Consider the following 13,090-nt stretch of genomic DNA (forward strand, 5'->3'; position numbering starts at 1 on the left):
CACCTTGTCCTGGATATGGCTCTTTAACACACGTGGCTACCCAGTAGGATTGATGGATTATTATAATGCGCAATGTATTTAAATATCTATCTGGCGTGACTAGTAACTGTTTCTTAAGTAGAGCATTAATTTCGCGCTGCTTTAAGATTTAGCCGAATTTCTCGAATCCACTGTCCTCCTGTCTTCTTTCTACAATTTCTCATTGTAAGTTTTTAAATCCCATTTCCTTGCAGTTGCAAGATTTGAAAAAAATGAGAGATCTTTTCTTCTTTATTGTTCTGGCGAATGGGTCAATCTCGTGATCGTTCATTGCGAAGGGTTCTCCAACTTTTTTTTTTTTTATTCATGTAAGCTCTGATGACTCTTCTTTCAGTTTTGAGAAGCTAATCAGCTCTTCTTAAAGATTTTAGTTGGAACAACATTTTGAAAGCATATGTGGCTTCAGATAGAGTTATTTTTCTAATGCTGGGTCTTAGTGTTTACTGACAACCATTTCTTATTATACATTGACCAGTTTATAAATTTAGTTTTTTCATTTTGTTCATTGAATTTACCCGTGTTTCTTTAACACTTAAGTTATGCTTGGTGATATCTACAAGATATTAAACTGTAGAACTATATTAATTTTTTGACTGTTTATTGTGACTTTACTTACACACAGGGATTTCATGATCTCAGTTTTCTGAATGGATACTTGTAATCCTATTTTAAGGTGATTGTTTTTATACTGGTGATTAAAATAAAGGTAGATTATAATAATGGCATGCAAATAAACACTATTTTGTCAGATTACTCTTCTATAGCGATAATTACTAGTAATAAAATAACTTGTACTGACTCTGTTCATTTGTACACAGACTTACCCCAGAGGCTGTTTGGAAATGAGTGTAGTGATACCCTCTGCAATATCCAACTGATCAGGATCTGGAGAAGCATATATGCATGTGAAACCAAGATTTATTATTTCCTCTGTGTCAGCTGTTATCACACTATTTGGTTCCATTAACAAATACTCAAATAACTTGTAAGGTAACTTAAGATTGTCTGAGCTAACATCAACAAGATATTCTCCTAACAACTTCATCTTCATCCCTTCTGACTGCTTCTCACAACGTTCCAGGAATGGTAGCAGGAGATGCTTAATGTCATTCACAAATGTTTCTTCAGAGGTCTAAAATGTAAGAGATTTACACATTAATAAAATAGTGTAATTAAAAAAGGTATTTTTGTTATAAACAGGTACAAGACAAAAACTGCTAAAAAGGAGCTATTTAATGTATACATAAAAATTTAGCTGCAAATACAGCACACTGAACATGTATAAGGTTATTCAATCTCTCAAATTGTACAACTTCTTTCTTAAGCATATTAAGAAAGACCAAAAATTAATTATTGTTTCATCATAGGAATAATAGCACATGACAAAAATTGACGTTTGATACAAGCCATGTGAAAATGTGGGGTTGGGTGAAGGTATGGGTCATATGAATACATCGCTTGCACTGCAAGGTGCTTCAATTCTGTTTGAATGTGGTTATTATTATTATTATTATTATAAGGGAAGAAAACACAGCCCATATGCACAATAGAAGTGTTAGGTATGGAAATGGGAAGTAAAGCATGCAAAAATGGGAAGAGAGGATTTGGGAGGGGGGGGGGGGGGGGGGGGAAACAAGAGAACAAATGGACCCTTCATGAAAATGACAGGAAGAAGGGTGAAAAGGGGCAGAAAATAAAACAGACAATAAGGAAAAATTTGGATGGGACGGGTTAATAAGGCAATGGATGTTTGAGGGAATGCAACAGGGACATACAGTTCAATAAATTGCAAAAACATCAAAACAATGAGCAATTTAATGAGGAAAAGTACAATTTGATAAAGATAAGACGAAATTAAAGATATTTGGAGATTCTGTCATTTAATAAAATAAATGTGGCTTACAAGCAGTAAAGAAACTGTTAATTTATTTTCTTTTTTTCTTCCTTTTTTTATAATGAAATTGTTGTTTAAATTTCAATAATGTTTACACATCAACAATTTGAAAAGTGCATTGGGCCTCCCCTCTGCTCATTGCAGTTAATTTTCAAAAATCACATTCAATCATTACTGGTATTATTACTACCACCTATATCAAACCATGATAAAAACTGGGCTATAAACAGCAAATGTAATTTTGTATAAAAGTGGATTAAAGTTCAGATTTTCACATAAAAGCAAAATTGTTGCGAAAAGTCAGTTTTTTCTATTGTAATTTCAAAATGGCACTTACTTAAAAAAGCACGGCTCATATATACGGAGATGCGAAGAAGAGATCCAGGTGGTAATGGTACGGTGATGTTGAGTGACAATGAAGAAATGGTTTGTGGCTTGGATAGGATGGACCAGGCTGCAGGCAATGGCATACAGGTGTTGGTCAAGAAGAGCAAGGACCCTTTCCATAGGAGCACAGTACCCAGGTACAATGGGGGAGCCTGGATGGTTCAATTTATGGAGTTTGCATATTTGGGCAGGGTTATGACAATCCTCAGTGATCACCTGAGTGAGGGTTTCTGCTGTCTACCTGACTCTTCCACTTACAAGCTCTGCCTCTGTGTTATCATCCCTGAAGTCTAGTGTAACCTGCAATGCTCATTCAAATACTTAGACCACTCCTTGAACCTCTTCCCCCACATCAATTCCCTCCTCATTCCAACTACATTCTGCAGTGTTGGTACAATGTTATCAGCCAGATCAAAGTAATTGCACAGGGGTACGTGTTTGCAGATTTTGTTTATCAGTTAGCTTTGAAGGAGGACATCACCCAAAAGCTTTGAAAATTTTACTATATTGTCTAAGTCCCAGTAACCCAATAATCACCTTAAACTGTTAATCCTTTTTATACACACTGAGTGAAAAAAAAAAAAAAGGTGAAGCACCCACAAGACGTGGTCAGATGTCAACGTAACTCTGTGCACAAACACACCATCGCAAGGTACATAAATGAAGGAGTTGCCATTCTCAGCGGCAGGTAGAATGGCCACCAGAGTACATTAGTGTTGTTTGTGTTAGCACTGTTACAAGGCCTGGTAAGACTTCTTTTAACAATGCAGCACCCTTTGACCGTCAATTGCAGAGTCTGCAAGTAATGATTCAAGGGGTCGCATTGTTAAAAATTGTCTACAGAATACCACTGACTGTATGCTGGCCCCTATTTAGATCGTAGAAGAGGTGGGATTCTTCCTACACATTGGCCTGAAGATAGCATAGTGTAATGCCTAAACTGGTAGTAACAGTACAATAAAATTGGAAATATTGACAGCTGAAGTTGTTTTTTTGACATTTTGTGCTGAACATCAGAGGTCCAGAACCATCCTATATTTAGATGGACTTACAGAAACTTCACTCATGGCGTGGTCATGGCTACATCCAAACACAATACCTCCTTTCTGCCACACTCTCATGTTGCCGTGCTGACCGATTGTAACTGCTTTGGTATCAGGCTGTTATGTGGCCCTTCATCACTGATGAAAAGTCAAGGCACTAAAGTGATGTGCAAGGAGCAGTCAACATGGAAATGTGATAATATGGCAGAAAGGTGCTACTACATCTGAATGTGCCCACGACCACACCACAAATGAAGTTGTCAGAGTTTTTGGTGTATTAACACAGACTGTTCAATGTGTCTATGAGGGATTGTGTACCACTTGGCCACAGAACATGGCATAAGACCAGTGAAGGAACTGTTCTGACTGCATGGACTACTGAAAAGGCTCTCAGCTTTCCAGTGACAATTGTTTTCAAAACCCACAGGAACTGCTGCTGTCGGTAAATGCAGGTCCACCTAAAACAGTTTCCGAATGAACAATGCAAATGGAACTGCACTGGAATGGACATTTAAAGCTACCTTGAAAAACACCACTTCTCACAGCACCAAATAAAGCTCTGAATGTTCAAAGGACCAAACAACACAGAAACTGGACAATAGCTGACAGAGGCATATAGTGAGGTCCAACGAGTTGTGATTTTGCCTCTTTTCAAATGAAACAAGGCGTCGAGTGAACCAACAGGCCAACTAAGCGTTTAACCCACAGGGTGTGGAGGTTACATATAGTTTACATCAGAGATGGTCTGTAGTGATTTTGGAGGTGTTTATTTGTATCGCAATTTGGACATACTAATTCAGGTTTCCATGAACTAGGATGTTAATTTCAAAATTCTCAGTTACCCTTTCTACATCTACATCGATAATCTGCAAGCCACCGTACGATGTGTGGTGGAGGGTACCCTGTACCCTACTTGTCATTTCCTTTCTTGTTCCACTTGCAAATAGAGTGATGGAAAAACAACTGTCTGTATGACACTGCATGAGCTGTAATTTCTTGTCTCTTACCTTCATGGTCCTAACACATAATGTATGTTAGCATCAGAAGAATCGGTTGGCAGTCAGCTTCAAATGACTGTTCTCTCATTTTTCTCTACAGTTTTTTTTTTTAAAAGAAAGTCACCTTCCATCCAGGGACTCCCATTTCAGTTCCCGAAGAATCACCATGAAACTTATGTGTTGGCCAAATGTTCCGGTAACAAATCTAGCAGCCTGTCTCTGAATTGCCTCAATGTCTTCCTTCAATTTGACATGGTACGGATCCCAAATACTCAAGCAGTACTAAATAACAGGTCATCCTATATGTGGTCTTTTTTTACAGGTGAACCACTCTTTCCTAAAATTCTCCCAATAAACCATGTCGACCATTTGCCTTCCCAACCACAGTTTTCACATGCTCGTTCCACCTCATATTGCTTTGCAACATTATGACCAGATATTTAAACAACTTGAATGTGTCAAGCTGCACACTAGTAATACTGTATCTGAACTTTACAGGCTTAGTCTTCCTACTCATGTGCATTAACTTACATTTTTCCACCTTTAGGGCTAGCTGCCATTCATCACACCGACTGGAAATTTTGTCCAAATCGTCTTGTATCTTCCACAGTCTCTCAACTTTGACACCTTACTGTACACTACAGCATCATCAGCAAACAACTGTAGATTGCTGCCTACCCTGTTTGCCAAACCATTTATGTATATAGAGAACGACAGTGGTCCTATCACACTTACCTGGGGGCACTCCCGACGGTACCCATGTCCCTGATGAACACCCACCGTCCAGGACAGCATACTGGGTTCTATTATTTAACAAGTCTTCTAGCCACTCATGTATCTGTATGAACTTACTCCATATGCTAGTACCTTCCTTGGTAGCCATGCCTTTCCGGAAATCTAGAAATAGGGATTGTGCCTGTTGCCCTTCACTCACTGTTCGCAGTATATCATGTGAGAAAAGGGCAAGCTGAATTTCACACGAACAATGCTTTCTAAAAGGATGGTGATTCATGTACATAAGTTACTCAGTTTTATTATATTCAAACTGATAATATGTTCAAGGATTCTGCAGCAAACATAAGTTAGGGATATTGGTCTAATTATGTGGGTCCATTCTTTTATTCTTCTTATACACTGGAGTCACCTGCACTTTTTTCCAGTTGCTTCAGACTTTGTGCTGGTTGAGAGAATCATGATAAATGCAAGCTAGGTAAGGGGCCAATGCCATAGAATACTCTCTGTAAAATCGAACTGGGATTCTCGCATAGATCTTTTCACAGACGCATGAATCTCTACTAATCTCCCCTTGTTTTCATTTGTACATTCCCTTTTGAACTGACAGTGCAATGTCCTCTGCTTCCTCAGCATCCACCGAATTTCATTATTAAACCATAGGGGAGGGGGGGGGGGGGGCTCTTTTATCCACTTACTAGTCAAATAATTCTCCAGACCACAATTTACAATCTACTCAAACTTTGCCCATAATTTCTCTACATCCATCATACTGGAACTACGTAATGGCAATTCAATGTCAAAACAAGATGCTAATAACAGCTTATCTACCTAGCAGAAACACTCTGCTAGCCATCTCAACATATTTATTAACTTCCATAAACATAGTTGCTATAATGAGATCATGATCACTAATCCCCATTTCTATAATGACATTTTCGATAAGATCCATCCTATTTGTAGCTACAAGGTCTAAGATATTTCCATTGTCTGTGGGCTGCCAAACTAGCTGCTCAGGACAATGTCCAGAAAATTTGTTCAAAAGTATCTCACATGACTGTCTGTCTGTAGCTCCTGCAATGAATCCACAGACATCCCAGTCAATGATCGGCAGGAAGTCACCTCCCACTAGTATTGCATGATCTGTGTATTTATGCGCTATTGATCAGTGACTTTCTGTGAATAACTGTCACAGCAGAATCAGGTGGCTGGTAAAAACATCAAACAATTAACTTGGTCTCACCTACACCTGTTACATGCGACCAGATGACTTCAATGTCACACTTAACTTCGGCCTCAATTGTCAACTGCAATGAACACACCCCCTACTATGCCCTCTATACTGTCTTTCCAATATACACTCCAAGACCTGCTAAATATCTCAGAGCTTTCCATTTCGGGTTTCAATCAGCTCTCAGTCCCAAAAATAATTTGAGCACACGTACTTTCCTGGAGGGCAGTAAATTTGGGAACTTTATTATGAATTCTTACACAGTTTACTGATAAAATTGTGACAGTCAAAGTGTCTTTATTCTGAACACTATCTGACTTCCCTTGCTGCAATTGATTGGAGAGAGTTGATCTGAGCACCTCAAACTACTTCCTAGCCTAAAAAACTCCACAAGTACTCTGCTAGCTTCTTCCTTCGTGTAGTGCACTCTTGACCTATCAAGGGAAGTCCTACAAATTCCAACATGATAATGCAGGTCTAGAAATCTGCAGCCAAGACCGTCACAGAGTCGATGAAGCCTTTGGTTGAGACCCTCCACTTGACTCCAAAACAAAGGGCCTCGATCAACTCTGGGAATGATGCTGTATTAGTGTGATGTCTCCCAGGAGAGCCTAATTTATTTATCTGGTGTGCTTGTAAGATTTCTTCTGGACTTCCTGTGTAATATTAATGTTTTTTTCCATGGTCTCTGAAGCATTTGTGTTACTGGAGCTGTCTTCAAACTATTGAATGCACATCATCACCTGAATCTTTTCACTGATTTGAAATGGTAGATCATTACACAATCTTACAGTATACCTCTAACATTAATGATGAAAACTGCAGCTCGCAATTACATCAAATCTCCTAATGTAACTGCCACACAGCTCAAAGTTTCAAAATTAGCAGTCAGTTGGCAGTATAAGATCTGATTTTCATTGTTGAAAAACCATTTACGTGGACTTATTTCACACTCTTCTTTTTCCGACAGTTGTAACTTCAAGTCAATTTAGCTGTGTCCCTGGGAAAGTGTTCACAAAGCAGAGAACATCTGTTACACACTTTCAAGAACGTAGCCACTTGGGTAGTTACCAATGATGCCCAGGATACAAAAAGGACATTAGAAACACTGAAAAGGAGGGATGGTCAAAGACATTTGAAAATTAATACTATGCAAGCCTCTGTTTATACCAGCTTTGACTGCTCCATAGTACAGACACATCAAACATAAGATTTATATATAAGCTGTTCTATCGTACTTTTAGCTTTTGTGGCTCAAATTAACCAACTGCTCCATCTCTCTTACAATACATTCACTCCAACTTTATTGAAGCTGAAAGTGATGTGCAGTTCAGAGAAAATTAAGTAGCCATCTATAATTTTTATTCTTATTATTTCCTAGGACATGACAGTTTCAACCAAATACTTACTTTTATCACAGTTTTCAGGGTCTTCAAAATACCTTATAAACCTCTCTTAATGTAGAAAATAAAATGTGTGTAATTTAACCCTCTCTCTTCTGGCAACAATAAACAGATGATTTCATTAAATTTGTTTACTTTCACTTCACTGAAAGGAGAATTGAGGGATTATTTGCTCAAACTGCCTTACAGGATTCAAAATTTTTACCTGTCATCCATACATTAAACCATTGTGAGTTAGGGTATGGAACGGAAAGCAACATGTTACCCTAAAAGACGACGTGTGCCAGCCCAAGCAAGCCCATCTCAGATGGATTGGTTTGCATAGGCCAACGGATCTCATTCAACCCCAGCTAGCTTGCTGAGCTCTGCTTTACCAGGCTGGCCCAGCAGCCTGATAATGGCAGACATATCACGGAGCAGGCTGAATCACCGCCTGACTTGCTAGTCTACAGAGCCCACACCATCTGTCATATCCAGGTGGGCTAATCATAACGTATGCACTGCCTCAAAATGTCACTGATTTTGACAAAATTAAGAAGAAATACAAATTACTGATCAACAAAAATTAAGTGTTTCCTCACTCTGTTGTAGTTCTTTGTGGAAAAAAGATGTTGCAATTCAATGAATATTTCATTTCATTGTCGTCTCTGAGCGAAGCATTTGTACCTACTGCAATATGTGACTGTCTGGTAGACATAGCTGTTATGTGCATCCAACTTAACTATTGGAAAAATAAAACACTAACTGCTGTAGGCGCTGCGAAAGATGGCGCGATTTTGGGTAGCAGAAAACACACAAATACCTCGGACCTGTGAGATGAAACTGCTAATTAGTTCGCAGTGGTAGCAGAGTTCTCCAATGATCAGTCCAGGAAATTGATGAACATTGTACACTCTGAGCCACAGAGAAAACAGTACGTCTGCAGAGCTTTAATTCATGTTAGATGAAACTTGAACTGTGTACGCAGTGCCACTGAATGAGTAACCTTCACAGCCCTTTTAGTGGATACTGTTTAATCTGATATGGACATAATCTAGTGAGTGCTTCCGTAATCACCAATTGGTTATGTACGAATGCTGTGAACATGCTTCTATCTCGAATAAAATAAATGGAAGCTACTGAACCTATCTTAATGTGTGAACTTTTAGATAGTGGGAGGAAAAAAATACCATGATCCAGGAAGAGAACATGTCTGCAGCAGTAAGGAGACACTCACTACCCCTATGTCACTCAACACCTTGTCTTGGACTAAGAACAATTGTTTGCTTCAGACTGCCACCACTGCAAATGAGACAGATTCTGAGGAATATTTACCCAACTTATATTGGCTCAAGTTCAGTGTTAGAATTAGCTAAGGATGTCTCAGCCTTTGAGTAGTGCCTGGAGTAGAGTTCCATTACTATGAATCCATCTGACCGATTTCTATCTTGCTTCCTTGAGATTTACACCAAGTTCCATTCTTTGAAATACTTTCAGCTTGTAGTCGAGCCACTGTCTGAGCTACTTTTTCTTGCTGATTGTGTCGACTGAGGTAAAAGCACCTGTCTTCTGCAAGGTGTCATCCTAACTCTCTCTCAGGACATGAAATAAATCCCTAGGCATTACAATAACAATAACTTAAATTGGGACCACCACATAGAAAATGTTGTTGGGAAGGCAAACTAAAGACTGTTCTGCTGGCACAAAATTTCAAAGATGCAACAAATCTATTACAGAGAGTTCCTACACTAGACTTGTCAGTTGTCTTCTAGAGTACTGCTGTGTTATAAGAGATCCTTACTGGATAGGACTGTTTGAGGACACTGAAAAAGTGCAAAGAAGGGCAGCTCATTTTGTATTGTTGCTAAATAGGGGAGAGAGTGTAATGGACACAACAAACAAGTGGGTAGTGTGTCATTAAAATAGAGAGATCTTTTGTTACAATGAGTCATTTTTAGGAAATCTCAATTACTAACTTCCATCTGCAAATGCCAAAATAATTTTTTGCCTCCCACCTACACATAGAGAAGTGACCATCATAATAAAATAATGCCAAAAAAGTGTGAATTGCAGAATAATCATGTTGATGTAGTGACTCAGCAGCATGTAATTTCAGTTCTGCCACACTTGAAGTTTCAGAAAAAGGGAGAACACGAAGTGTGCAGAAATGGATTGACATTCTGCTTATATGCTATTATTTGAAAATGTTCTCACATAAATTGTTTACTGTAATAACTGCACAGCTTTGTTTCATGCAACTACTTGATGAACAATTCTTTTCCATGCTGAATCTGATGTAGAGAGCTTCTTGAGACAGTTACCTACACAAATATTTTGTCATAGCTATTCTTATAATGATATACTTTTAATTTATTTCTTTAAATTTCTGCTACGGAAATGTAAAAGTTCACATGTGTGTGCTTACACTGTGGCAAAATAAGTTTTGCAGTCATGGTTCACCTTATACAGTTGAGAAGTTTACAAAAAACTTTATGCCCCTTAAACATGTGGATGACATGAGCACTTAAGGTGGAGCATACAGAGTGCGTGTTTTGGCCTGGGCCTGGAGGCACCTCACAAGGTGCAGGCTGACTGGACTGGAAGCACTGGAGGCACTGAGGCGAGACTGAGGTGGGCTGGTGAGGCAGCGAGCGGCCAGCCTGCCGGTATGGGACGGTTGACCCGTGGTGGGCCGTAGCAGGTAAGGAGTTTGCGGTGCATGGCTCTGCCTCCGAGCAGTTTGGGATACACGTGATACAACCAAGTAAAGCTCCACATGCCTGACGAAGCCTAATATGGTGAGATTCTGTAAGTTCGCGCAGCTTGAGGCTGTTGCCAATGGGCACCAATGTTGGGAGCCGGACTTGGGTATCACGGGGATGTCAACCTCGTCCCGTCTGTCCCCAGATCGGTCTGCCACTGTGGTTGCCCGGGTTGCTGCCCGCAGTGGGGCTGAGCCCTCGCCTGTGGTTGATTGGGAGGTCGTTCCAAGGTGTGGCAGGCAGCGAAAGATGTCCCCGGAGGCTGATCAGAAAGCCTCCCCGGTGCGTCTGACAAACAGGTTTCAGGTACTGTCTCTGGCTGAGCCAGATGCAGCTGCCTGCCCTGTTTCAGAGGATTATTCTCAGCCTTCAAGGTCCGGGCAGTCGCAGAGGGTGGGCTCATTGGTAGTTGGGCGCTCCAGTGTTAGGTGCGTAATGGGGCCCCTTACGGATATGGCGGCTAAGGAGGGGAAGAAATCCGGTATGCAGTCCGTGTGCATTCCGGGTGGAGTCATTCCTGATGTGGAAAGGGTCCTTCCGGATGCCATGAAGAGCACAGGGTGCAGCCAGCTGCAGGTGGTGGCACATGTCGGCACTAATGAGGTGTGCCGCTTTGGATCTGAGGAAATTCTCTCTGGATTCCAGCGGCTATCTGATTTGGTGAAAGCTGCCAGTCTTGCCTACGAGATGAAGGCAGAGCTCGCGCATAGTTGACAGAACCGACTACGGACCTTCTGTGCAGAGCCGGTTAGAGGGTCTGTGCTGGGAAAGTCCCTGAGTTTCAAGCGCTAATAGAAAGCACAGAAGCTGAAATCGTTATAGGTACAGAAAGCTGGTTAAAGCCTGAAATAAGTTCTGCAGAAATTTTTATGAAGTCTCAGACGGAGTTCAGGAAAGATAGATTAGGCAGAATTGGTGGTGGAGTGTTTGTGTCTGTCAGTTGTGGTTTATCTTGTAGTGAAGTCAAAGTAGATACTCCGTGTGAATTGGTATGGGTGGAGTTTATACTTAACAGCCGAACTAAGTTAATAATTGGCTCCTTCTACCGACCCCAAGACTCCAATGATATACTTGCTGAACAGTTCAGAGAAAATTTGAGTCTCTTAACAAATAAATACCCCACTCATACAGTTATAGTTGGCAGGGACTTCAGCCTTCCCTCGATATGTTGGCAAAAATACCTGTTCAAAACCGGTGGTTGGCAGAAAACATCTTCCAAGATTGTCCTAAATGCTTTCTCCGAAAATTACTTTGAGCAGTTAGTCCACGAACCCACGCAAATTGTAAATGGTTGCGAAAACACACTTGAGCTCTTAGCCACAAACAATCCAGAGCTAACAGAGGGCATCATGACATACAGGGATTAGTGATCACAAGGTCGTCGTAGCTAGGCTCAATACCATTCCTTCCAAATCCACCAGAAACAAACGCAAAATAATTTTATTTAAAAAAGCGGATAGAGTGTCACTAGAAGCCTTCCTAAGAGACAATCTCCATTCCTTCCGAACTGACTATGCAAATGTATACAAGATGTGGCTCAAGTTTAAAGATATAGTAGCAACAGCAATTGAGAGATTCATACCTCATAAATTGGTAAGAGATGGAACTGATCCCCCATGGTACACAAAACAGGTCCGAACGCTGTTGCAGAGGCAACGGAAAAAGCATGCAAAGTTCAGCAGAACGCGAAATCCTGAAGATTGGCTAAAATTTAAAGACGCGAAATTTGGCACAGACTTCAATGCGAGATGCCTTTAACAGGTTCCACAACGAAACATTGTCTCGAAATTTGGTAGAAAATCCGAAGAAATTCTGGTCGTATGTAAAGTACACAAGCGGCAAGACGCAGTCAATACCTTTGCTGCGCAGTGCCAATGGTACTGTTACCGACGACTGTGCCACTAAAGCGGAGTTATTGAACACAGTTTTCTGAAATTCCTTCACCAGGGAAAACGAATGGAATATTCCAGAATTTGAAACATGAACAGCTGCTAGCATGAGTTTCTTAGAAGTAGATACCTTAGGGGTTGCGAAGCAACTCAAATTGCTTGATATGGGCAAGTCTTCAGGTCCAGATTGTATACCAATTAGGTTCCTTTCAGATTACACTGATAAAATAGCTCCCTACTTAGCAATCATATACAACCGCTCGCTCACCGATAGATCTGTACCTACAGATTGGAAAATTATGCAGGTCGCACCAGAGTTTAAGAAGGGTAGTGGGAGTAATCCATCGAACTACAGACCTATATCATTGACGTCAGTTTGCAGTAGGGTTTTGGAGCATATACTGTATTCAAACATTATGAATCACCTCGAAGGGAACAATCTATTGATACGTAATCAGCATGGTTTCAGAAAACATTGTTCTTGTGCAACGCAGCTAGCTCTTTATTCGCACGAAGTAATGGCCGCTATCGATAGCGGATCTCAAGTTGATTCCGTATTTCTAGATTTCCGGAAAGCTTTTGACACTGTTCCTCACAAGCGACTTCTAATCAAGCTGCGGGCCTATGGGGTATCGTCTCAGTTGTGCGACTGGATTCGTGATTTCATGTCAGGAAGGTCGCAGTTCATAGTAATAGATGGCAAATCAAAGAGAAAAACTGAAGTGACATCAGG

The 13,090-nt window shown here is 40.5% G+C and overlaps 1 protein-coding gene across 2 annotated transcripts in view; it reads right to left on the reverse strand.

Annotated features, from left to right (window-relative positions):
* The window catches only part of LOC126190945 (NBAS subunit of NRZ tethering complex-like), a 410,919-nt gene that overhangs the window by 292,466 nt on the left and 105,363 nt on the right, over positions 1–13,090 (reverse strand). For both annotated transcript variants that reach the window (XM_049931590.1, XM_049931589.1), the window contains exon 19: positions 864–1,171. In XM_049931590.1, coding sequence (XP_049787547.1) covers positions 864–1,171 — 308 coding nt within the window. The remainder of the gene's footprint in view (positions 1–863; positions 1,172–13,090) is intronic.

Source organism: Schistocerca cancellata, chromosome 6, assembly GCF_023864275.1.
Source record: "Schistocerca cancellata isolate TAMUIC-IGC-003103 chromosome 6, iqSchCanc2.1, whole genome shotgun sequence".
NCBI lineage: Eukaryota > Metazoa > Arthropoda > Insecta > Orthoptera > Acrididae > Schistocerca > Schistocerca cancellata.